This window comes from Phacochoerus africanus, chromosome 3 (genome assembly GCF_016906955.1).
Source record: "Phacochoerus africanus isolate WHEZ1 chromosome 3, ROS_Pafr_v1, whole genome shotgun sequence".
Lineage (NCBI taxonomy): Eukaryota > Metazoa > Chordata > Mammalia > Artiodactyla > Suidae > Phacochoerus > Phacochoerus africanus.
Genome location: NC_062546.1, coordinates 178,352,638 through 178,379,683, shown reverse-complemented (window position 1 = coordinate 178,379,683; position 27,046 = coordinate 178,352,638). Strand labels below are relative to the sequence as shown.

Here is a 27,046-nt window from a genome sequence, read left to right as displayed (position 1 = left end):
TCTCTGGCATTTTTGCTTATAGTCCTTCTCTCCTTGGTCTTCATATGGCATTATTCCCTGCATGGATCTCCTCCTTAATTCTGTGTCTCTTATAAAAGGACATCAGTGATTGAATTTAGGGCCCAGTCTAATCAAGTGTGATCTCATTTTACTTAGTTATATCTGCAAAAACTATATTCAGGTAAGGTCACAATTTGAGGTTCCTGGTGGATGTAAATTTTGTGAGGACTCTATTCAGCCCAGTACTGCAGTTGCGGGTATTTGTGTATATGAGTAAATTGGGAACTGGAGGGGCTATCATAATCTCTTAGAGAATATACATCCTAATTCTCTTCTCCATTGCGGATTTCTACTTTTTCTTAAGTATGTTTAATATAAGAATGGATGAGTTTGGGTAAATGTTGAAAAGTACAAGCCTAACAGTTTAAAATTCTGTGTTGAGTACTTATTCTTGGTTTTATTCTTTGCAATTAGAAGATAAAAACTTCATGAAGTCTTATCTGTGTTATTATGGTTTTAGCATTTTATAACCAGGCCCCAAAGTTTCTTATTTATTAAAAGTATTTGAGCAGAGCATTATAATGGTTATTCCAGTCCTTCTAAGAACACAGTTTGACTTAGGCAAAAGGTTATGAAGTACTTAATATAATATAAAAAATCCTAAACTGGAGTTCCTGTCATGGCTCAGTGGTTAACGAATCCGACTAGGAACCATGAGGTTGCAGGTTCGATACCTGGCCTTGCTCAGTGGGTTAAGGATCCAGCATTGCCGTGAGCTGTGGTGTATGTCGCAGACACGGCTCAGAACCCAAGTTGCTGTGGCTCTGGCATAGGCTGGTGGCTACAGCTCTGATTCGACCCCTAGCCTGGGAACCTCCGTATGCTGCGGGAGTGGCCCAAGAAATGGTAAAATAAAAAAATAATAAATAAATAAATAAAATAAAAAACCCTAAACTATCTTTCACTGGGTTTATTAAAAAGATAGATTAGGAGTTCCCGTCATGGCGCAGTGGTTAATAAATCCGACTAGGAACCGTGAGGTTGCGGGTTCGATTCCTGCCCTTGCTCAGTGGGTTAACGATCCGGCATTGCCATGAGCTGTGGTGTAGGTCGCAGATGCGGCTCGGATCCTGCGTTGCTGTGGCTCTGGCGTAGGCTGGCAGCTACAGCTCTGATTCGATCCCTAGCCTGGGAACCTCCATATGCCGTGGGAGTGGCCCAAGAAATGGCAAAAAGACAAAATAAAATAAAATTAAGCTGTTTTTCCATATTCTTTTACCATTACCACCATCACCAAGATGACATCAAGAATTTAGAATACTCATATCTTTATATTACTTTATTAATTATGATGCAAATATATTACATTTATAGAAATTGATTTTGGTAGTGATTTATAATAAAATATCAGTTAAAATATTAATTGCCTCACTTCTGGACCTTTGGTTCCTGTATTAATCAGAGTATGAGAATACATTATTTTAAACATTCCCTTGAGGGAGTTCCTGCTCTGGCTTGTCTCTGTGAAAACACCTGTTTGAACCCTGGCCCATCGCGGTTGGTTAAGGATCTGAAGTTGCTGCAGCTAGGCTGAGGCACGGATTGTATCCTTAGCCTGGGAACTTCTATATGCCATTAGGGCTGCTCAAAAAGAAAAAAAAATCATTTGAGCAGTTTTCTTGTGGCAGGGTGGGTTGAGGGTCCAGCATTGTCACTGCAGTAGCTTGATTGCCTACTCTGGCATGAGTTTGATCCTTGGCCAAGGAAATTCCACATGGCATTCATAGTCTGTAAAAGCAAATTAAATGCTTATTGTGATCCATAAGTACCTTTCTTTCTTTCTTTCTTTCTTTCTTTCTTTCTTTCTTTCTTTCTTTCTTTCTTTCTTTCTTTCTTTCTTTCTTTCTTTCTTTCTTTCTTTCTCTCTCTCTCTCTCTCTCTCTCTCTCTCTCTCTCTCTCTCTCTCTCTCTCCCTCCCTTTTTTTTTTCTTTTTAGGTCCACACCTGCAGCATATGGAAGTTCCCATGCTAGGAATCAAATTGGAACTTCAGCTGCTGGCCTTCACCACAGCCATAGCAAGGCCAGATCTGAGCCACATCTGTGATCTATGCCACAGCTTTCAGCACTGAGTGAGGCCAGGGATCAAACCTGCATCCTCAGGAATGCTAGCTGCATTTTTAACCTGTTGAGTCACAATGGGAACTCCAATCCATGAATATCCTCACTGCTAAGATTTTCTAGGATTGTAATAGAAAACCATATTTCAGAAAGTCATTAAGTAGCTATTAGAGAAATTAAAGAATGTTAATAAAATATGAACTTAATGACTTTTGGATTATTTTCTTAGATAAAGCTCTCAGTCATTTTGTGCTTTTAGATTAGAAGAAAAATTTTAAACTTTATCCATGCCTTCTCTTTAATAAATCAAAACATCAAAACATCTTATAGCTCTTATCTGCTTATTCTTATATATGTATTATGGGCATCTAAGATAAAGTAAGATACATCATACCTTATATCAGAAACTAAATTTTATAAACCAAAGTTAGAGATGTAGAATGGAACTGAAGGCATTATAAATATATTACTTATTTTTCTAAAATCTTGGTTTTCTAGCTGTGGCACAGTGGATTAAGAATCCAGCTACAGGAGTTGCCATTGTGGCGCAGTGGAAACGAATCTGACTAGGATCTATGAGGATGCGGGTTCAATCTCTGGCCTCTCTCAGTGGGTTCAGATCTGGCATTGCCATGAGCTGTGGTGTAGGTTGCAGACTTGGCTTGGATCCTGCCTTGCTGTGGCTGTGGCATGGACCAGCAGCTGCAGCTCCAATTTGACCTCTAGCCTTGGAACCTCTGTATGCCCCAAATGCAGCTCTAAAAAGAAAAAAAAATAAAAAAGAGAATCTAACTACAGCAGCTTGGTTTACTGCAGATGTGCTGCAGATGTGCAGGTTTGATCCCTGGCCTGGCACAGAGTGTCAAAAGGATTTGGCATTGGAGTTCCCATCATGGCTCAGTGGTTAACGAACCCAACTAGTATCCATGAGGACCCGGATTCTCTCCCTGGCCTCACTCAGTGGATTAAGGATCCAACGTTGCCGTGAGCAATGGTATATGTTGCAGATGCTGCTTGTATTGTGCATTGCTGTGGCTGTGGCATAGGTTGGCAACTGTAGCTGCAATTTGACCCCCAGCCTGAGAACTTCCATATGCCTCGAGTGTGGCCCTAAAAAGCAAAAAAAAAAAAAAAAAAAGGATCTGGCCTTTTTTTTGTCACAGCTGTAGCTTGGATTCAATCCCTGAACTTCCATATGCCATGGATATAGCCAAAATATATATCTTTGTATATAAAATGTATATGAAATATATGTATATATAATATATAATATTACATATATTATAAATATACATTTATATATATACATCTATAAGACTGGCTTTTGTTTTATATATATATATATATAAAATAAAACAGAGACAGGCTCTGCACTACTTACAGTCTAGAAAAGGAGAAAGACATTAATCAGTCGTACAAATAAATATGAAATTATCACCATGAAAAATAGTATGAAGGAAAGGTGAACAGTGCTATAAGAACACATACACATATGGCGATTTGACTTAGTCTTTGGAGAGACTATGCAAGTGTTCAAAGGCTTAGCTGAGGAACAGACTTTTAAACTGAGAGCCAAATGACTATTGGAAATTACGTAGGTGAAGGAGGATGTGGGAAAATTCTAGGAAGCAGAAATGAAATACAGTAGGTCTTGTACTGTAGTAAGTATGAGTTATTTGAGCTGAAAGGAAGCAGTGTGGTTGGAACACAGGGAACCAAGAGGGAGGAGAGCAATGGCAGGGGCCAAACCCATCAAGGTCTTTTCCATTAAGAATTTTAGTCTTTTTCTCAAGAGCAATGGGAAGGCGTTGAGAGATTTTAAGCAGTATGGGGATGAGAGGAAAGAATAATACAGGACCAGATTTGTTTTCCTAAAAGATTAGTATATAGAAGGTACTGAAGGGAGAAAAGTGTGAATGAGGGGAGGCCAGTTACAAGGCTATGGGGTAATCCTGGTACAAAATCGCTTGCATTAAGGGAGTGGTAATGGAAACGGAGAAAGATGTAAACCTAAAATTCCACCCTCACTACTTCCTTCTCCTCAATTATTTAATTTATATAAGTTTAATTATTTTTTTTTTCTTTATTGGCTGTGCCCTCGACACGTAGAAGTTCCTGGGCCAGAGATTGAACCCACGTCACATCTGCCACCCAAGCAGCTGCAGTGACAACACCAGATCCCCAACCCACTGCTCGACAAAAGAACGCCTACTTTATTTTAAAGCTAAATTGTGCTGTCTGCCTGTAACGCAAAGGATCTAGGCTATCCTTTAGGAGGTTTTATTGTTCTCTGAGCAAAAGCTTCCAGTTAGAAATCTAAAGAAGTGTAATTTGTGGCCTCATCTGGTACTGTCCTGTTAGGTTTGCAGAGGTAGAAACGCCCAAGGCCAAGTTAGTAAAGCAAAAGAGATTTATTAAGGCAACAGAGGGGGACGGGCTGAGCTCAAGATGGTGCCAGCTCTGACTGAGGAGGTGCTAGGCTTCTAAAGGATCTGTGGTGGAATCTGTGGCTGGAGTTCATGGTGGAAACATGTGGCAGGGACAACGAAAAAGAAGGAGGGGAGGGATGGGGGGCGGGGGGGAGCCCATGGCAAAGGGCAGTTAATCCTTGTAGGAGGTTACTCTATGCAGGCAGTTGTTTTCTGCAGGCCATTGTTTCTTGCTGCCCAACTTGAGTCTCCACATTCTGGGAGAGGGTGTCTATAGCAGGTCTCCATGCTGAACAGCCACATTTGGGGATTGGGAGTCTGTCTCCATTCTCCTGGAAACCTATCATGTCCCACTTGTAAGCATGCTATTTCAAAAATCCAATGATAATTATATATTGATATTTATTGATAAATGTCTTGATAATTATAACAGTACTTGACAGTATCCCATTGCATACTCAGTTCTGAGGTTTCCTAGGTGTACCCACAACTCAGTGGGAACACTAAGCCTTCTCTCATGGAAATGTTTTTTTCCTCCTGGATTTTCTTTTCCATTTCCTCCTCTTCTTTTTGAAGAATGCCATGTGATGATAGAATCTTATATTGGTTTATCAGTGATGTCTTTGTCTTACATTCCTGTTTCACTTAATACTTAATTACCTAGGTGTTGTATTATTATCCCTAAGGAAAAAGCCTTAGGTTATAGAGTCACTTGAGCAGGATTGTGTTGTTTTCCAAATAATTTCCTCATAATTTTCCGTTTGTTCTGCTTTTCAGTGTGAGGTTTTTTGCTTGTTTGTTTGTTTTGTCTTTTTTTTGCTATTTCTTGGGCCGCTCCAGCGGCATATGGAGGTCCCCAGGCTAGGGGTTGAATCGGAGCTGTAGCCACTGGCCTACACCAGAGCCACAGCAACACGGGATCCGAGCCGTGTCTGCAACCTACATCACAGCTCATGGCAACGCCGGATCGTTAACCCACTGACCAAGGGCAGGGACCGAACCCGCAACCTCATGGTTCCTAGTCGGATTCGTTAACCACTGCGCCACGATGGGAACTCCTCAGTGTGAGGTTTATTGATTGATCCTCTCTTTAGTGTAAAACATTGTGCAGAATAAGTGAGTTTATTAGTGATTTGCAATAACCCTTTACAACAGCCTCATCAATTATTTATGCAAGTGGCTTATGTTCTAAATTAACTTTAGTGAGCTTTTTCCTATGATAATGTGTCAGTCACCTTTGAAACTTGTAAATTAGCACTTAGTGACACCAATGACAAGTTTTCCATTAATCTTTAAACCAGCCTGTGAGCCTCTCAGCAGTTCAGAAGACATGTATTGTCATTCAGTGAGGAGGTGATGGCTTACCATCCTTATGGCTAAGCCTTGGGTAGGAAAGGGGGAACTAAGGGCTCACTAACAACTGGAGCCCTGAATAGAGGGAAGAACTATGCTTCTGACTATTAGAATAAAACCTCTTCATTTTCCCTAGACATTACCCAGGCAATGTGTCTTTTAAGGAGCCAGTATAATTTGCCTAAAGGTGTTTCTAACTTGCTAGAAGAGCCTCCTTTGTGGTCGATCTACTCCTGCCTTCCTGGATCCTGGCTCTTGTGATATGATCAACTCCAGTAGCAACTACCTACTGAAACCCGTCTTCTTCCTGACCTTGTTTCACTTCTGTGCCAGCCACCTGATCTGTTTAGTACCTAACTTAATATTGGCTATCACCTATGCCTTCTGCTTACCCTTGACACGGTAGCCCAGGGCCATGGCTGGTTTTCTTAAAAGCAGACTGTTACTTAGCATTTAGACACCTCAAGTTTTTCATAGCAATACATATGATATGTCACAGAAAGTAATATCAGGATATGAGATCGAGGAGTTCCCATTATGGCTCAGCAGGTTACGAAACTGACTAGTGTCCATGAGGATGCAGGTTCAATCCCTGGCCTTGCTCAGTGGGTTAAGGATCTGGCATTACAGTGAGCTGTGGTGTAGGTTGCAGACGCAGCTCCCATCTTGTGTGGCTATGGCTGTGGCTGTGGTGTAGACAAGCAACTGTAGCTCCAATTCGACCGCTAGCCTGGGACCTTTCATATGCTGCAGGTCAGCCCTAAAACATTTAAAAAAAAAGGATATGAGATTGGACCTGTTAATTTGAATGTATTGGTATATCTTAAATCTTTCTCAAATGATCTTTAGAACATTTGATAACTGGGAATTAAAACGTTCTTGACTAGAGTTCTCTGAATACTAAAGATAATATTTTAAAAGTGAAATATCTATCATCAGTTCTTTATGCTATACTTGTCTGGCCAACATACTCAATTATATATTTGTATGTAGTTACCCAATTCCATATTTTATTATTCTCTTTGGTTTCATCAGCGTAAGCCATTCAGGGACCTTTATTTCTGGTTTCTTATTATAATATAAAGCATTCTTAAATTACTTTCTTTATCTACAAGATAATAGAATATTTTATAGCAACCAAAAATATCCAAAATCAATTATTCTACTGTAGAAAACCATATCTTATGTTTACCATTAAATACAGATTCTACTTAAACCAAATAGCACATTTAGAATTTATATGTTGATTAGCAGTATCACACATAGCAGATTCACCTGTTGATCTTACAATGCTAATGTGACTAATTTTGGTCTATATAAATAAGGTTGAAATTGGTATGTTACAGTGTCCAAAAAGCTGAATATTTTATATATAATATACTTGTATAAGTGAAGTAAATTCATGTGGTGATAAGTTTTAACTTCCTTCTGATGCTCTCATCTTTCAAAATATTTGGATGTAATGTTTAAAAATTAATATGTAGAATAATTATTAAATTATGTTTATTTTCATGTGCAGTTTGTGTGATCTGTTTCATCATTTACTAGTTGTGTCTTCTGTGTCATCATGAGTTTTTAGGAAAATTCTTAAAATATAGTGGGATTGCATCTTTGTTTCAAAATTCACTGAAATGATGTGTGATGGTTATATAAGAGCAACTAATGGTGCAGTGATGAAAGGTTAGCCCTTTTAAACGTGTAGTCCTATGTAATTTCATCCTTATGCAAAAAGAATTTGATGTAAATAGGTTCAACATTGTATAGTATTCATGAACTATTGATTTACAATGAACATTAATTAACATTATGCCAGTGAATTGGTGATATCTCTAACTTAAGGGATATTTGTTTTGCAGGAGAAAATAGAAATTATTTTCACAACTTGAAATGTAGTTTCCCATCAATATCAATTCTTTCACCAATTGTTACCACAAAATTGGCTAAAATTAATACTCTTCTGTCATAATAGATCAAGGCAATTTACATTTAGTTTTCTTTGTCTTTTTTGTTTGTTTGTTTTGTTTTATTCCCTCCACTCCCCAATTATTTCATGGCGTTTCAGTGCTTCAGAGAATTTAGATGAGCTCTCTTCCTCCAGTAGCTGGTTACTTAATCAGAAGCACAGTAAGAAAAGGAGAAAAGACAGAACAAGATTGAAATCTCCATCCTTGACTGTCATGAGCACAGCAGCTCGAACAAGGCCGCTTCAGAGTTTCCACAAACGAAAACTCTACAGATTGAGCCCTACTTTTTATTGGACTCCACAGGTAAGGTCGCCTTGGGAAAACATGAACAAAGGTTTTACTGTCAATATTTTTCACAAGTGAGAGAATATGAATTGTACACAATTATTTAGATTAAGTGGGATTTATAATTTTTTTTTTTTTTTTTTTGCTTTTCTCAGGCCGCACTTGTAGCATATGGAGATTCCCAGACTAGGTGTATAATCGGAGCTATAGCCTCTGGCCTACACCACAGCCACAACAACACCAGATCTGAGCTGCATATGCAAACTACACCACAGCTAACGGCAACACCAGTTCCTTAACCCACTGAGCGAAGGCCAGGGATGGAACCTGCCACCTCATGGTTCCTAGTCAGATTTGTTTCTGCTGCGCCACAACAGGAACTCCCGGGATTTAATAATTTTTAAACAATGTATTCTCAAACTTCTCACATTTCCCATTTTTTTAATCCACTGTTATGGCTTAAACTAATTTGAAAGAAAATTACATATCAAGTTGATTTTAAAATTTTATTGATAAGGATAATAAGCAAATCATGGGTGTATTGCATATTTGTTGTTTGCTTAGTAAAGAAAAAAGTAAAATAATCTGCAAGGCTATCGCTTATTTTGGAGGAAATGATACTGCTTTTCCTTTTAGGAATGAGAGTTCCTTTTTCTAGAATGTAAGCAGTGCAGTTTTATTTATTTTATTTATTTATTTTTTGCTTTTTTAGGGTCGCACATGAGGCATATGGAAGTTCCTAGGCTAGGGCTTGAAAACGGAGCTGCGGCTGCTGGCCTATGCCACAGCAACGCAGGATCGGAGATCTGTCTGTGACGTACACCACAGCTGACAGCAACGCCAAGTACTTCACTCAATGTGCAAGGCCAGGTGTCGAACCCTCATCCTCGTGGATAGTAGTAGGGTTTGTTACTGCTGAACCACAATGGGAACTCCCATCAGTGCAGTTTTAGATGTCATGCTTATACTTTTTACAAGTACGATATACCTCATTAAAAGCATTCGTTTTGAAAAATATATTTTTCATTCGTTAGCAAAATGTTAGGTATGTATCTTTCAGTGCATATCTAAAGAAACTGTGATGGAAGGTAAAATATTATTCTAGTTCTCATGGTATATGTGCTTTTCTATTGCATTTTTAAATAATGTGTCAAAGATATTGTCCTTGATTTAATAGTTTTTGATTATTACTACATTAACTATTTAAAATATATTTCTATAAAAATCAAGATATTTTATTAGGGCCCAATTTTAAATTAGGTTTTATAGAGTCCTTTTATAAATAGGAATGTGAATTCTGACAAATTAGTTTTTATTAATAGATTGATTTTTGCCATCCAGTATTAATATGCTTCCCCAACTTGAAATTTTTTTAAAATTTTTATTTATTTATTTATTTATTTATTTATTTGTCTTTTTGCCGTTTCTTGGGCCGCTCCCGCGGCATATGGAGATTCCCAGGCTAGGGGTCGAATCGGAGCTGTAGCCACTGGCCTACACCAGAGACAGAGCAATGCGGGATCCGAGCCGCACCTGCAACCTATACCACAGCTCACGGCAATGTTGGATCCTTAACCCACTGAGCAAGGGCAGGGATCGAACCTGAAACCTCATGGTTCCTAGTCGGATTCGTTAACCACTGCGCCACGACGGGAACTCCCCAACCTGAAATTTTTAAACCAAGTTTTATTTCAGAATTTTAAGAAATTGTACATAGCAATTAACCTAATAGGAAAACATTTCATTTAAAGTTCTTTATGAAATTACATTTTATTTAATGTTTTTTATTTAAAGTTACTAAAAGCAATAGATAGATAATATTTTTAAAACTGATTTTACAACTCCATAATTATAAATAGAATTGTCTGTCAAAAATATTTTACATATAAATATGCTTTAATATTCTAACTCGAAGGAATCTTCTTGAACAATTTAGGGGATTTGCTTAATTTTATTAAAGTATCATAATGTGATAATGTGAAGATTGGCTTGAAAAATATAAACAAATTTAAAACTTTAAGCCAATGAAGGAAGAAACAAGCCTAATATTACTATTACTAGTAGATCATGCAATTTATCATATTCCAGTCATAGTGCTAAGTATTTCAGTACGTTATTTAGTCCTCAAATATGTAGTTATGAGGCATTATTGATTCCACCTTTAGATGCAAAAATTGAAGTTTAAGGAGATTAAGTAACTTGCCCAAGGTCATACAGCTAGTAAACAGTAAGTCTGATTCCAAAGCCTATGTTCTTACCTATTAGTACACCGATAACAACAAAAATAAACCCAGTCTTGTATGCTTGAAATGAGTAAAGAGATTATATTTGAGGGTTGGAGAAGGGTTTTTGTCTGGTTAGAGGTGTTAAGAAATGCATCATAAAAGATGGGCTTTGAAAAATAAACAGAATTTTGAAAGGGTTTGAGGAAGATAAAGAAAACACTTAGTAATTGAAACAGAGATGGGAAAAAAGTGATGGAGAACAGCAAATGTCCCCACCTCTAACTTATCCCCCAGGTTTTTAAGATAATTGTTATTTAACTCTAAATTTAATAAATGTCATTTCTCTCAGGAAGCTTTCTTTGATATCTCTTCTATGGGTATATATTGATGTAGTACCTGTGTTACAATAATAATCCATTATTTTATAATCATTAATTTTTCTGTCTTCTCATTACATTGTAAGTTTTTTAAGAACAGGGACTGTTTATTTCTGAACCTACAGGGCTTTGAACAGTAACTGTGCAGTTGTATATTCTCAGTAGGTAATTATCTAATTGTGAAGAAATTGAGGTAGAATTCCTTGAACATAGGAAGATATTTAAAAGGCAATTGAGGAGTTCCCGTCATGGCTCAGTGGTTAACGAATCCGACTAGGAACCATGAGGTTGCGGGTTCGATCCCTGGCCTTGCTCAGTAGGTTAAGGATCTGGCGTCGCCGTGAGCTGTGATGTAGATTGCAGACATGGCTCGGATCCCACGTTGCTGTGGCTGTGGCATAGGGTGGTGGCTACAGCTCTGATTAGACTCCTAGCCTGGGAATCTCCATATGCCATGGGAGCGGCCCTAGAAAAGCAAAAAGACAAAAAAAAAGGCAATTGAGAATGAGAACTTATGAAAGAAAGTGTGTTTACTTGCTTTGTGAAAGGATCTAGAATAGTTATGTCCAGTAGAACTTTCTGTAATGATGGAAGTGTTCTATAACTATTTGCTGTCCAATGTTGTAGCTGCTAAATTCATATAACTATTGAGCATATATGGCTAGTGCAGTTAAGGAACTGAATTTTTATTTTATTTTTATTAACTTTTATTTAAATAGATAAATTTGGATAATGACTACCAAATTGGATATGACAGGTCTAGACTCAGACTTACCAAGATAGCAGTAAGAACACTTGCATCTCATTCTTGGTTTTCTAATACCATTCCTTACTGAAAGGAAACAGGGATTTTTGGAGAAATGGCTGGTCTCCAGGGTTGGGAAGAGAGGTTATAAGATGGACCTGGAACATCTTATTGTTACCAGAAGGCAAGGAATATTTTTTTTTTAAGTGATAGTCTGTGTCAAAAACAAAACAAAACAAAACCAAGAGCTTATTTCAAGAGGCTCCCACTGCCCAAATCTGGAGCTGTTTGAGCATCGAAATTAGGACAGTAATGAACCTGCTGAAAAAAATAGGAAGCCACGAATCCATCCTGATGAGAGAGAGCGAGAGAGAGGTAAAAGGGGGAAAGGGAAGACTTCCATAGAGTAAGATACTGATCGACACATGAGCAGTGAAATTAGAGAATCATTGCAGTAATCATAGTAAAGATAGTAAAGGGTAAGACTCATTCAGTGGATGAAAAATCTGGGTCAAGATTGAGGAAAATTTTGATGAGGATCAGAATATTTATATTATCTTAACTGTATGGTAAAGAACCAGATAATAATCTTGCCTGAGTGATCAAAATTAATGTAGCCTGTGGGATGGTTAGTATTGCTATGTAATATTCTGACCAGGGTTGCGTTTCTGAGTTTAATCTTAAGGAAACATTAGACAAAGTTGGCATCAGAAACTTGCTATTAAAAAATGACAACTAGCCTGTAGTCTTAAAAAAAAAAAAAAGTCAGTGTCATAAAAACCAAAAAAGGGCCGAGGAACTGTTTCAGATTGAAAAAGAGACTAAGGAGTTCCTGTCGTGGCTCAGTGGTTAACGAATCCGACTAGGAACCATGAGGTTGCAGGTTTGATCTCTGGCCTTGCTCAGTGGGTTAAGGATCTGGCGTTGCTGTGAGCTGTGGTATAGGTCGCAGACCAGCTCGGATTTAGTGTTGTTCTGGCTGTGGCCCGGCAGCCGCAGCTCCGATTTGACCCCTAGCCTGGGAACCTGCATACGCCACAGGTGCAGCCCTAAAAAAGTCAAAAAAAAAAAAGAAAAATAAAAGAAAAAGAGACTAAGATATATGACAACTGAATGAATATGTGATCCAGATCACAGTTCTTTGGGAGGGAAAAATTTATTGGAACAACTGAGAAAACTGGGCTATTATATAAAAATATTATGTCAATGTTGAATTTCCTGAATATGATATTTTGAAGTAATATAAGAAAATATCCTTATTTTAGGAAATATACATTGCTATATTAGGGGATAAAATGGCTAAGTCATCCATTTTATGTAATAAATTAAGTCCTGTGCATCTAGAATGGTAGTAGCCATGTAGCATCTTTGGCTATATTAGGGGATAAAATGGCTAAGTCATCCATTTTATGTAATAAATTAAGTCCTGTGCATCTAGAATGGTAGTAGCCATGTAGCATCTTTGTCAGTATTGAGAAATAATTATTTAGATCATTTTGTGTAATGCTTAACTCTGTAGTAGGCTACTGGTTGAGAAAAACTTATATAAAGGCAATGGAGAGGGGGGGAGTCTTTGGTTACTAGGTAACATAGACAGCTGGCTGATCAATATTCTCATTGCAACAACTATGTGTATAAATTACAAAAAAACCATCATACTATTAATTTGGGGATTTTTGGTTTCAGTGCCAACATGTAAAGAGCTTGGAAGTTGTCACTTCTTTTCTTACAGCAAGAAAAAGGTGAACAAACTGAAAATCATTACCTTTTCATGAACTCATCAGAGAACTGAAGTTGCAGAGTAAACTGCCACCCCAAAATGTGGAGAGACAGGCATATCTAGAGAGTCACAGCCAAGATCTGCTTAGCTAGAGCAGAAGCTACAGCAATTATAAACTAACTGGTAGGAACACTTAAATGCTAATTTTGATGAATTGCTTGGGTTGAGTGTGGATTAGCTTGAGAGTATAAAACCCCTAAGAACCATAGTCTTGGGAAGCCCTACTTGTCACACTTTCATGGATTTTGCCTCTAGGCACCCCTTTGGGTTCTCACAATGAAGAGCCAAAAAGGATCCCCAGTGACTTTGGTATACAGGGGAAGAGTAACCTCTGTAAAATAAGTACAGAGCATTGTTTATTACAAAGCTTACTCTTCAGGAAAAAAAAAAAAAAAAAAAAAAAACCAACCAACCAACTTCAAGAGCCTTATTCTACCTGGGAGAAGAGCCTTTCTCTGACTGCTGCCCTCTATAGCTTTTCTGTCTCAGTTAAGAGAGAATGGGGGTGGAAAATAAGAACCGCTTGTTAAAGTCACAGACCAGGGACACAGAACCACCAAAAGACTGAGATTTAATCATAAGTCTATAGTAGGTTATGCTCCTATAGTAGATGTGCTTTTCTTTCCCCACACTTTATCACTGCACCCACAGGACTCCAGTACAGTTACAGTGGGTTACAGCTGCAAAGCATAGACTCTCTGTGAGGAGAACTATTTAACAAGGGAGACAAAAACAAGGACACTGGAGGAATTTGAAGCCTCCAGTACCTACAACTATTGCTGAAATTAAACACAGTCCCACTCAGACTCAGATTACTGTAACACCTCACCTCCCAGAAAAGGCCTATTTACCTCAGGTCCTATGACCTTGTGTTCAGCTTTCCACAAAAAATGATAAGGCACTTGAGAAAAAACAAACTCTGAAAAGAGAAATCATCAACCAGGCTCAAATATGACAAAGATTTTAGAATTCTTTTAAATAACTAATATGTCAAAGTCTTAACAGATAGATAGATAAAGTAGAAAACATGCAAGAACAGTTCCCAGGCTAGGGGTCAAATTGGATCTGTAGCTGCTGGCCTATGCCACAATCACAGCAATGCCAGATCTGAGCCACATCTGCGACCTACACCCCAGCTCATGGCAACACCCAATCCTTAACCCACTGAGCAGGGCCAGGGATCGAACTAGTCAGGTTTGTCAGGTTTGTTAGTGCTGAGCCACAATGGGAACTCTGAGAGATGGAAACTCTTAAAAAGAATCAAAAATAGATGGTAGAAATAAAAAAAACTATAACCTAAGTGGGCCATTCCTTTCTTGGGCACATCAGTAGACTGAACATAGCTGAGGAAACATCAGCAAGATTAAATAGATCAATAGAAACTTCACAAACTGAAATGCAAAGAGAAAAAGGAATGAATAAAACAGAACAGCACACCTTAGAATTTGGGCGCAATTTCAGATGGTGTATCAGATGTGTGATTGGAATACCAAGAGGAGAGAGAACAGAGTGGAAAAAATATTTGAAGTAATAATACAAGAGAATAATGACAAGCAGCAGACCACACATTCAGGAAACTCAAGTGGGATAAATGCCAAAAAAAAAAAAATAAATACTTAGGCATAATATATTTAAATTGCAGAAGACCAAAGATGGAGAAAATCTTGAAAAAAGCAGAGACAAAAACAACTATAGAAAAACAAGGATAAGATAACTATAGAAAAACAAATAAGTTCTCATCAGATACCATGCAAGCAAAAAGAGTGAAATGAAATATTTGAAGTGTTGAAAGAAAAAAATAATTATACTGGACAAAATTGTCTGTTTCTCCCTCTACCCCACCCCCACCAAACTATCTCCTGGTACCTATGAATGTGACCGTTATGAGTTGAATTGTGTTCCCAAGAACTTGTATATTAAAGTTCTGACCTCTACTACCTCAAAATGTGAACGTATTTAGACCTAAGATTGTTGCACATGAGATTAGTAAGGTGATTAGGGTAGATTCTAATCCAGTATGGCTGGTTGCCTTATAAAAAGGGAAAGTTGAACACAAGTATATACATATAGGGTGAACACTATGGGAAAATGAAGACTGAGATCAGAGTTATTCTTCTACAGACCAAGGAACTCCTAAGATTGGCAGCAAAAACCAGAAGCTAGGAGGGATGAAACAACTTCCTCACAGGCTGCAGAAGAAACCAATCTTATAGAAACACTGATCTAACTCCTAGCCTTCAAAACTATGAAACAGTAAATTTTTTGTTGTTTAAACCACTCAGTTGTGGTACTTTGTTATGACAGACCTAGCAAACTAATACAGTGATCTTATTTGGAAATAGGGTCTTTGAAGATATAATTAAGTTGAGGATCTTGAGATAAAATCATTTGGGGTTTAGGATGGGCCTTAAATCCTGTGACTGTCAGGAAAGAGATTTGAGGCACAGTGATACAAGGAAGAAGGCTTTGTGAGAACAGAAGCAGAAATTGGAGTTCTCTTAGGAATAAGCCGAGGAGTAGTACCAGGAGCCACCAGAAGCACAAAGATGCAAGAAACAGTTCTCCCTTAGAGCCTTCAAAGAAAGCTCTAATAGAGCTTTTCTAATAAAGAAAGCCCGGCTAATACATGTTTTGGACTTTGAGCCTCCAGAGCTGTGAAGAAATTGATTTCTGTGATTTTAAACCAATTTATGTTTGTTATGGCAGCCCTAGGAAAGTAATATGGAGTTTGGCACCAGGAAGTATGATACTGATTTAACAGGTACTTAAAATTGTGGAAGTGACTTTGGAATTGGGGAATTGGATAGAGGCTGGAAGAATTTTGAGGTGTGTGATAAAATAGCCCAGATTCTGATAAAAGCTCAGAAGAATAGAGGATAGAAGACAAAGGTGCTATTATTTTAGAAAGTACGTATATTATCATGAACAGAATGTTACTAAAAAGAAACACTAATGTTATAGGCGACTCTGGTAAGATTTCAGAAGGAAATGTTATTAGAAACTGGAAGAAAAGTGATCCTTGTTAGTAACTAGTAGAAAAGTTGGCTGAACAATATAATACTGTTGAGTGGAAAATAGAATTTGTAAGCATTGAACTTTTGGATATCTAGCTGAGGAAATTATCAAGCAAAATGTGGAATTTGCAGTCTGGTTTCTCCTTGCTGTCTATATTAAAACATGAGAGGAAATAAATTGAGGAAGGAATTGTTAAGCAAAAGGAACCATAACTTGATAATTTGGGAAATTCTTATCCTGCTGCAAAAAAATTATATAGCATGCTCTGAAGAGAATCCAAGAGTGTGGCTGGACAAATTTTTTGTTGGAAAGATTAGTTATATGACTCAGAGATCCAATCAGCTATCTTAGCTAAAGCTAGGACATAGAGTTGGGATTATCCAGAAAGTATCTAGGGAGAACACTCTCGTCTAATGATACAGATCCTCTTGATAGACAGGGAGGGCCCACCAGGTTTTTGAGAATGTTATTTCAACAGAAATACTACCAGCTTAGACTGAAAGGGGCAGAAACAGAGCAGAGTGAGAGAAAGTTGTTGGACTCTCAAATGTTAACAGGCAGGAAAAAGACTGATAGCTCTAGTTAGCTACAAATATGTTCTAGCCTTCAAGAAAAAGGAAGGTGAATCATAGACCTAAATGTGAAAGGAGAACAATAAAGCTAGAAGAAAACATTGGAGAGTATCTTCTTGCCTTTGGGGGTAGTCGACTTCCAAAGCAGAACACAAACAAAACTAATTATACAATAAAAGTTTTTAATTTGGGCTTTATTAAAGTTATGAACCTATTTCCATTAAAGACAGCATTAAGAGGATTTCCCATCATGGCTCAGCAGTCAATGAACCCAACTAGTATCCATGAGGACGAGGATTCCATCCCTGGCATCACTCAGTGTGTTAAGGATCCAGCGTTGCTGTGAGCTGTGGTGTAGGTTGCAGACACAGCTTGGATCCCACTGTGGCTGTGGCATAGGGTGGCAGCTACAGATCAGATTTGACCTCTAGCCTGGGAACCTCCATATGCCACAGGTGAGACCCTAAAAACACAAAAAGACAAAAAGATAAAAAAAACAAAAACAAAAACAAACCAGCATTAGAAAGTCAAAGTATGTAGGTTTTGGTTTTTTTGGGTTTTTTTTTTTTGGTCTTTTTAGGGCTACACCTGTGGCACATGGAGGTTCCTAGGCTAGGGTTCCAATTGGAGCTGTAGCCACCGGCCTATGCCACAGCCACAGCAATGCCAGATCCTTAACCCATTGAGCAAGGCTAGGGATCACGTCCTCATGGATGCTAGTTGGGTTCATTAACCATTGAGCCACAACGGGAACTCCTCAAAGAATATACTTAATGAAGATTTATTCTTCACTAAGTATATATTTATTGTATATTGAGTGCGTATACTGAAATAGTTTTGTATCCTGAATATGTATATATTCCTTAAAAAACAAAAAAGCAAACCATCCAATTAAAAATAGATGTAATACAGACTTGTACACTTTAAAATGTTTAAAATAGTAAATGTTTTGTGTGTTTTACTGCAGTAAGAATGTCTTTTAAATTAAAAAAAAATAGACACAAGATTTGAACAGATCTTTTTCATAAATGAGGATATCCAAATGGCTAATAAATATATGAAGATATTTTTCAAATTATTATTCATAAGGAAATGCAGTTAAACCTACAATAAGCAGTTCCCTTTGTGGCTCAGCGGAAACAAATCCGACTAGTATCCATGAGGACATGGGTCCAATCCCTGGCCTTGCTCAGTGGATTGGGGATCCAGCGTTGCTGTGAGCTGTCATGTAGGTTGCAGATGTGGCTGGAATTACTGTGGCTATGGGATAGGCCAGCAGCTACAGCTCTGGGAACTTTCATATGCCATGGATGCGCCCCCCCCCCCCCCAAAAAAAAAAGTTTTATAAGAATTATTACGACAGGTTTACTCATTTAAAGTCACAAACATAAGGCAAGCTAAATGTCTATCAGCAAAAGTATTGTGGTATATAATATAGCAATAAAAGTGATAGAGTACTGGAGATCCCCAGTGGCTTAGCAGGTTAAGGATCTGGCATTGTCACTGCTGTGGCTCTGGTCACTGCTGTAGCACAGGTTTGATTCCTGACATTGGAACTTCTGCATGCCACAGGTGTAGCCAAAAAAAGTGACAGACTTATTGATATGCTAACTTGGACATATCTCCTAGACATTCTGTTGAGGGAAAGAAAAGAGTATATTCTCTGTGATAAAAGTTGCTAGTGATAGAAATTACAGTTATGGTTACTTCAGTGCAAGGGATAGGAATTGACCAGGAAAGGGTGCAACCAAGATTTCTGGGTTGTTGGAACTGCTTTGTATCTTGGTCATGGCGATGGTGGTTACCATGTGTGTAGATATGCAGATTCATCATGTTCTAGATCTTCTTCACAATAGAAATGGAATGGGTACATGCTACCTATCCTTTTATTTTGGTAATTTTTTTTTTTTTACACATAACAAGACTTCCCAAAATTTAGTGTTTTAAGAACAATTTATTATTGTCTTTCATGATTCTGTGAATTACCTGAGCAGATCTTCTTCCAGTCTGGCCTAAGATACCTTACACAGTTGCAATAAGATGGTGACTGGGGAGTTCCCATCCTGGCTCTGTTGTAACAAACCCAACTAATATCCGTGAGGATGCTGGTTCAATCCCTGGCCTCGCTTGGTGGGTTGAGCATCTAGCATTGCTGTGAACTATAGCGTAGGTAGCAGATATGGCTCGGATCCCGAGTTGCTGTGGCCATGGCTATGGCTGGCAACTGCAGCTCAGATTTGACCACTAGCCTGGGAACATCCATATGCTGTGGGTGCTGCCCTAAAACACACACACAGACACACACACACACACAATCTGGAGTCCTGAATGGGCTAGAATACTTGGATTTCATTCTCTCTCCAAGTAGTCTCAGGGTTGTTCCATGAAGCCTCTTGACATTGTTTCTTACATGGTGGACCAGACTCTCCAAAAGGCAAATATGATAGCAGCCAGTGCTTCTTAAGACTTAGGTTGAAAGAATGAGTGCAGTGCTTTTCTGTTGAATTTATTGGTTAAAGTGAATCTGTGTAGGATTTAATGTGGGAGGGATTATTCAAGATCAAGAATACTGGAAGATGTGTTTCATTGAGAGCCATTTGTGGAGACTAACTATCACAGTCCATTCTCTGATTCCCAATTACTGCATCTCATATGTAAAAACTGAAATTTTCCCTTGAAGATCCCTAGTTTCTCATCACATTACCCATTAGGTTTAGGCTCAGAGTCCTGAATTTCATCATCTTAAATCATGTCCAGTTACCTGAACTGAGACTTTTTAATGTGTGGCTCCATGGTTTCTCTGAATGGAAAGATTCTTGAATTAATATTATTAGCTTTTTGCTTTATATGTACTCAACATACAATAGTGAGACAAGGATAACTCAGGGGGAAATGGGAGGACTCTAGTAGTTCTGAAATACACAATTAAGCATATGTTGCAGGTTTGTTATGGTGGGCCTATTCCTCTGGACTCTTGGCTGTGGCTCTGCCCTGTGGAGTCTTGCCTGCATTCTCTGGCTGCATTACCTTTTCATAAAAAAATTGTTTTGTTTTTTTTTAAAATATGTATTGGTCCATCATGGTTCCTGCCTGTAAAAGGCTGAAGACCCTTTAAACAAAAGTCATATCTGTATAGCTTTTCAACACAAACCCTTCTTGATTTTGAACTTTACATGAGGCTGCTATGGGATAATACTCTTAAGATATTTAATGGCACTTTTTTGTAGCAGAGAAAATCTAAAATCAAGATTCTTAGAAGCCCTCTTGTCTAGTTGAGAGGATCTACAAACATATCTCAAACCTTTATAGTCTTTTTTTAAATTCCTTAAAAGTTTTATTGAAGTATAGTTGATTCACAATGTTATAGTAATTTCTGCTGTACAATAAACCAATTCAGTTATACATATACAGATATTCATTTTCTGCAGATTCTTTTCCTATATACTTTATTATAGAATATTGGGTAGAGTTCTCTGTGCTATACAGTAGGTCCCCATTCCATATATAAGACTATACATATACCAATCCTAGACGCCCCCCCCCAACATAAAGTCTTGAGAAAAAGGTGGTTAGTAAATGGGAGAAATGGGTAACTTATTTTTCGAGAAACTATTACATGCCAAGTATGTAATTCTCACCATGAACCCATGGGATAAACTCACAAATCTCGATTTCCTTAGTGATTGTAGAAACCGAGACTCATATGAGTAGGTTAAATTGTTACTATGATCACATCAAAGAAGAGGCTGATAGTTTAGCTTTTTTAAGATTTTTTTTTCCGTTATAGTTGATTTGCAGTGTTCTGTCAATTTGTGCTGTACAGCAAAGTGACCCAGTCATATGTATGTGTGTGTGTGTGTGTATATATATATACACACACACACACACATATATATGTGCTTTTTCTCACATTATGTTCCTTCACGAGTGACTAGATATAGTTCCCAGTACTATACAGCAGGATCTCATTGCTTATCCATTCCAAATGCCACAGTTTACATCTATTAACCCCAAACTTCTAGTCCATCCCACTCCCTCCTTATCCCCCTTGGCAACCACAAGTCTGTTCTCCCAAGTCCACGGTTTCTTTTCTGTGGAAAGGTTCATTTGTGCCATATATTAGATTCCAGATATGAGTGATATTATATGTTATTTGTCTTTCTCTTTACTTCACTTAGTATGAGAATCTCTCATTCCATCCGTGTTGATGGAAATGGCATTACTTTGTTCTTTTTTATGGCTGAGTAGTATTCCATTGTGTATATATACCACATCTTCTTAATCCATTCATCTGTTGATGGACATTTAGGTTGTTTCCATGTCTTGGCTATTGTGAATAGTGCTGCAATGAACAGATGGTGCATGTATCTTTTTCAAGGAAAGTTTTGTCTGGATAGATGGCCAAGAGAGGGATTGCTGAGTCATATGGTAGTTCTATATTTAGTCTAATGATGTACCTCCATACTGTTTTCCACAGTAGTTGTACCAATTTACATTTCCACCAACAGTGCAGGAGGGTTCCCTTTTCTCCACACCCTCTCCAGCATTAGTTATTTGTGCTCTTGTTAATGATGGCCATTCTGACAGGTGTGAGGTGGTACCTCATAGTAGTTTTGACTTGCATTTCTCTAATGATCAGTGATTTTTTCATGTCTTTGTTGGCCATCTGTATATCTTCTTTGGAGAAATGTCCATTCAGGTCTTTTGCTCATTTTTTAATTGGGTCATTGGCTTTTTTGCTGTTGGGTTGTATAAGTTGTTTGTATATTTTAGATATTAAGCCCTTGTTAAGTGCATCATTTGAAACTATTTTCTCCCATTCCTTAGGTTGTCTTTTTGTTTTTTGTTTTTTTCTTATGGTTTCCTTTGCTATGGTAAAGCTTGTCAGTTTGGTGAGGTCCCATTGGTTTATGTTTGCTTTTATTTATTTATTTATTTTGTCTTTTTGCTGTTTTTTGGGCCACTCCCATGGCATATGGAAGTTCCCAGGCTAGGGGTCAAATTGGAGCCATAGCCACTCGCCTATGCCAGAGCCATAGCAATGTGGGATCTGAGCTGAGTCTGCAACCTACACCACAGCTCACGGCAATGCCAGATCCTTAACCCACTGAGCAAGGACAGGGATTGAACCTGCAACCTCATGGTTCCTAGTTGGATTCGTTAACCACTGTGCCACGGTGGGAACTCCTGCTTTTATTTCTGTTGCTTTGGGAGACTGACCTGAGAAAACATTTGTCAGGTTGATATCAGAGATTATTTTGCCTATATTCTCTTCTAGGAGTTTGATGGTGTCTTGTCTTACATTTAAGTCTTTAAGCCATTTTGAGTTTATTTTTGAGCATGGTGTGAGGGTGTGTTCCAGTTTTATTGATTTACATGTGGCTGTCCAGTTTTCCCAGCATTGCTTGCTGAAAAGACTGTGTTTTTCCCATTGTATATTCATGCCTCCTTTGTCAAAGATTAATTGACTGTAGGTGTCTGAGTTTATTTCTAAGGTTCTATATTCTGTTCCATTGGTCTGTATGTCTGTTTTGGTACCAGTACCACACTGTTTTGATTACTGTAGTTTTGTAACATTGCTTGCAGTCTGGGAGAGTTATGCCTTCTGCTTGGATTTTTTTTTTCCCCTTTTGTCTTTTTAGGACCACACACGCAGAATATGGAGGTTCCCAGGCTAGGGTTCTAATCAGATCTATTGCTGCCAGCCTATGCCAGAGCCATAGCAACACCAGATCCAAGCCACGTCTGCAACCTACCTCACAGCTCATGGCAACGCTGGATCCTTAACCCACTGAGCAAGGCCAGGAATCGAACCTGCAACCTCATGGTTCCTTGTCGGATTTGTTTCCACTGCGTCAAGATAGGAACTCCTTGCTGGTTTTTATTCCTCAGGATTGCTTTGGGTCTTTTGTGTTTCCATATAAATGTTTGGATTGTTCTAGTTCTGTGAAAAATATCGTGGGTGATTTGATAGGGATTACTTTGAACCTATAGTTTGCTTAGGGTAGTATGGCCATTTTACAATATTAATTCTTCCCTTCCAGGAGCATGGAATAACTTTCCATTTCTTTGAATCCTCTTTAGTTTCCTTGATGAATGTTTTATAGTTCTCAGCATGTAAGTCATTCACTTCCTTAGGTTTATTCCTAGGTATTTAAATTTTTTTGGTGCAATTTTAAAAGGTCTTGTATTTTTATATTTCTTTTCTAATACTTCATTCAGAAATGCAACCAATTTCTGAATGTTAATCTTGTATCCTGCTACTTTGCTGAATTTGTTGATCAGTTCAAGTAGTTTTTGTGTGACATCCTTAGGGTTTTCAGTATATTGTATCATGTCATCTGCACACAGTGGAATTTTTATCTCTTCTCTTCGAATTTGGATACATTTTATTTCTTCCGTTTGTTGAATTGTTGTGGTTAAGACTTCCAATACTGTGTTGAATAAAAGTGGTGAGGGGGGCATCCTTGTCTTGTTGCATATTTTAGCAGGAAGGCTTTCAACTTTTCTCCATTGAGTAATATATTGGCTTTGGGTTAAGGTCTTAATAAAGGTTTTTCCAGTCTTACCATAAGTTTTTGACACTGAGGCCACAGTTTTATTGGCAGTTCCCTGGATTTGATCTTTGTACTAATGTCATTTCTCACTATGTGAACCTTTCTCACTATACCAACCTGAGTGGCTGCAAATAAGAAAGTCTTTATTTCTGAATACAGCAAGTCTTGATTCTGTGTTTCCTTTGAATTCTGCTTGAAAAATTTTTACCTCCTTTTGAAGCTCTTTACCCATAATTTATCATAGATAATTAAGTGAACCAATGGGCACTTTAAATATTTTGCCTAGGGGTTCACATTGTGGCTCAGCAGGTTAAGAATTCCACTCATATCCATGAGGATGCAGGTTCGCTCCCTGGCCTAACTCAGGGGGTTAAGGATCCAGTGTTGCTGCAAGCTGTGGATGTGGCTTGGATCTTATGCCATGGCTGTGGCATAGGCCAGCAGCTGCAGCTCTGATTTGACCCCCTACCCTGGGAACTTCCAAATGCTGCAGGCAGGTGAGGGCCTGAAAACGAAACAAAAAACATTCTGCCTAGAAATCTCCTTAACCAGATCTATGAATTCATTATGTGACATTTTTATCCTCCACATTTCTACAGGCACTTGTCATTCTACTTGTTCTGCCAGAGCAATAAAATACAAGAAATAGAGGTAAAAGGATTGGAATAATTATTTAGAATCATTAGTTGCAGAGATTATTATCTTTTTGCTAGGCAAAATTAATAAAAAATCGTAAATTAGAATCCATTTTCACCTGATTTTGCCCTTTTTACAGTATTGATCTCTAATGAGAATGTCAAATAATAGCTAATATTTTTTAAGCAATTATGTGCCAGGTACTCTTTCAGCTTATGAATACTTTATGTGTATTTCTTACTTAATATTCATGCCCTATTTTATATGGGGAAACTATAGCACAAAGTGGGATGAAAAGATGCACTATTGATATAAATGTAAGTACGAATTTATAGTTTTCTTTTAAGTATTATTGTTGAGTCTTAACACTGCTTCTTTGCTGACCTCGAGTAAAACATCTGATTTGAACGTTGTGTGAATTGTTTCAGACTGTTTCACCCTATGATATCTCAGCCCATAGCAACAGTTGTTAAAACTTAAAACTATTTTAATTTTTTTGGCTTTCTTCTAGCCAGGTCATATCTTTTGCTGCCTCATTCTTTACTATTTATACATACCTTACTTATTCATTACTAAAATATTTTTTCTTGGAAAGTCTGTGCCTTTTTATGCTTTTTATAAATATTGCTTAATCTACCTAAGTATAGAGTTATCTTTAGAATCAGGAAAATGCATTGGCAGCCATAGATAAGATGTGAATATTTTTTTCAGAATGATACTCTAAGTCTTGGGAGTTCCCGTCATGGCTCAGCGGTAACGAATCTGACTAGTATTCATGAGGATGCGGTTAGATCTCTGGCCTTGCTCAGTGGGTTAAGGATCTGGCACTGCCATGAGCTGTGGTGTAGGTCACAGATATGGCTCAGATCCCAAGTTGCTGTGGCTGTGGTGTAGGCCAGCAGCTACAGCTCCAATTTGACCCCTAGCATGGGAACTTCCATATGCTGCAGGTGTGGCTCTAAAAAGCCAAAAAGAAACAAACAAAAAGCTCTAAGTCTTAAAATGTAAATATGGCTAGTAGGTTTTTTTTAAGTGCATTTTCATTTGCAGTTAAGAATTAAAAATGTATATTTGGCTGTAATATACTTATTCAGCTCTTGCTTGATAAGACTATTAATCATCATGCAGCCTTGGGCCCTACCCTGTTGGTGTCTCAGCTTAGATATGGAAGCCACTCTGACTACCTGCTGGCAGGGGAGTTTTCTATCCTGCTGGAAAAGAGGACAGAGGCTTCTGGCATCCAAGGTCAGAATTCCAGATACAGTTTTCTAGAGACACGGGTTATGGGTAATTGGACATGCCCAATTAGGATGCTAAACGTAATAGCAATTCTATTTTAAGTTAGAGAAGTGATTTTTATTTTACTATAAGTTTTTTGGATAATAAATGGAAGTGTTTGAGCAAGAATAAGCCAAGAAATTTATTCAGTCAGATTAGACTGTTAAATATTTTATATGAAATTGGTAAAAGTATAGATGTTTTGGCTGGCGGTGGGGAAAGGAAATGGGAAAAAGCCCAGAGTTTCATTTGGTCATGCTCCCAACCACCTTCCTCTATATGGGGGTAGTTATCGTGACAATTTTTCCCTATTAATACTTGTAGCCCTTGAGTATAAGTTGTAAGTCACTGTACAATAAATATCAAGACTTGACCAAAGCAAAATTTTTACATAAACGAAACCTGATTTGCAGGACCCTCACATGCCTTTTACTGTCCTCCTTCCCTCATGGTGTTTCCCATCCCCTCTGGTGTCTAGTGTTCTTATGCAAGCTTCCTCTTTTCCCATAGTATTCTTTAAGGTATAGTATTTTTTTCTTTTCCTCTCCTTGCTTTTATGTAAATGTAACAACCTGTGTTGTCTCTAGGAGACCCTGCTAATCCCTGGAAAACTGTGCACAAATGATACTGTCATTCTGAAGAATGCTATTTGCATTTTGTAAAGTCCTTCAGAAGTAATAAATTATATATAAAAGAGTCACACTAGGACTATGGAATGCTGGGCAGATGGGAAACTATTTTGAGCAGGAGGATTTTTTCATTCATAAATTTTAGCATGTAATCCAAGAGCCATTTTATATATATTTATGATAGTAGTTGTAGTAGAGCTCACATATTTATAAGCTAAAGTAAAATTGGAGTTCCCATCATGGCTCAGCAGAAATGAATCTGACCAGTATCCATGAGGATGCAGGTTTGATCCCTGGCCTTGCTCAGTGGGTTAAGGATCCAGTGTTGCTGTGAGCTGTGGTGTAGGTCGCAGACATGGCTCGGATCTGGCCTTGCTGTGGCTCTGGTATAGGTCAGCAGCTACAGCTCCAATTCAACCACTAGCCTGGGAACTTCCATTTGCTGTGGGTATGGCCCTAAAAAGACTAAAAAATAAATAATAAAGTAAAATTTACAATTAAGAATAAATATTATAACCCTTATGAAATAAGGTAGTTCTATTCCTGTTTTAAACTCTTTTCTTCTGTATTCTTTATGTATCTCCCAAGACAGAATTGCAAATGTAGTATTTCTTGGTATTTGATAGTTAATCTTATCATTTTTATTTCATAGATTACTACTGCTACTATTATTATTATTGTTATTATCTTTTTAGCACTGCGCACAAGGCATATATATGGAAATTCCCATACTAGGAGTCAAATTGGAGCTGCAACTGCTGGCCTATGCCACAGCCACAGCAATGACAGATCTGAGCTTCCTCTGTGACCTATATCACAGCTCTTGGCAACGCCAGATCCTTAACCCACTGAGCGAGGTCAGGGATCCGACTTATGTCCTCATGGATATTAGTCAGCTTCCTTACCACTGAGCCATGACGGGAACTCTTCTATTGTTTATTTTTTTGTGCTCTTTCGGTCATATTTAAGATTCCATTGCCTAACCTGAGGTAATAAAGACTTATACCCCGGTTTTCTTCTAAGATACTTAAAATTTTAAGCTCTTAAATTTAGGTCTTTGATCCATTTTGAATTAATTTTTA

The 27,046-nt window shown here is 38.0% G+C and overlaps 1 protein-coding gene across 1 annotated transcript in view; it reads left to right on the top strand.

The window, feature by feature from the left end:
* KANSL1L (KAT8 regulatory NSL complex subunit 1 like) overlaps positions 1 to 27,046 on the top strand; it is a 184,618-nt gene that overhangs the window by 100,762 nt on the left and 56,810 nt on the right. Inside the window, exon 6 of the mRNA XM_047773390.1 lies at positions 7,964 to 8,168. Within this exon, the coding sequence (XP_047629346.1) occupies positions 7,964 to 8,168 (205 nt within the window). The remainder of the gene's footprint in view (positions 1 to 7,963; positions 8,169 to 27,046) is intronic.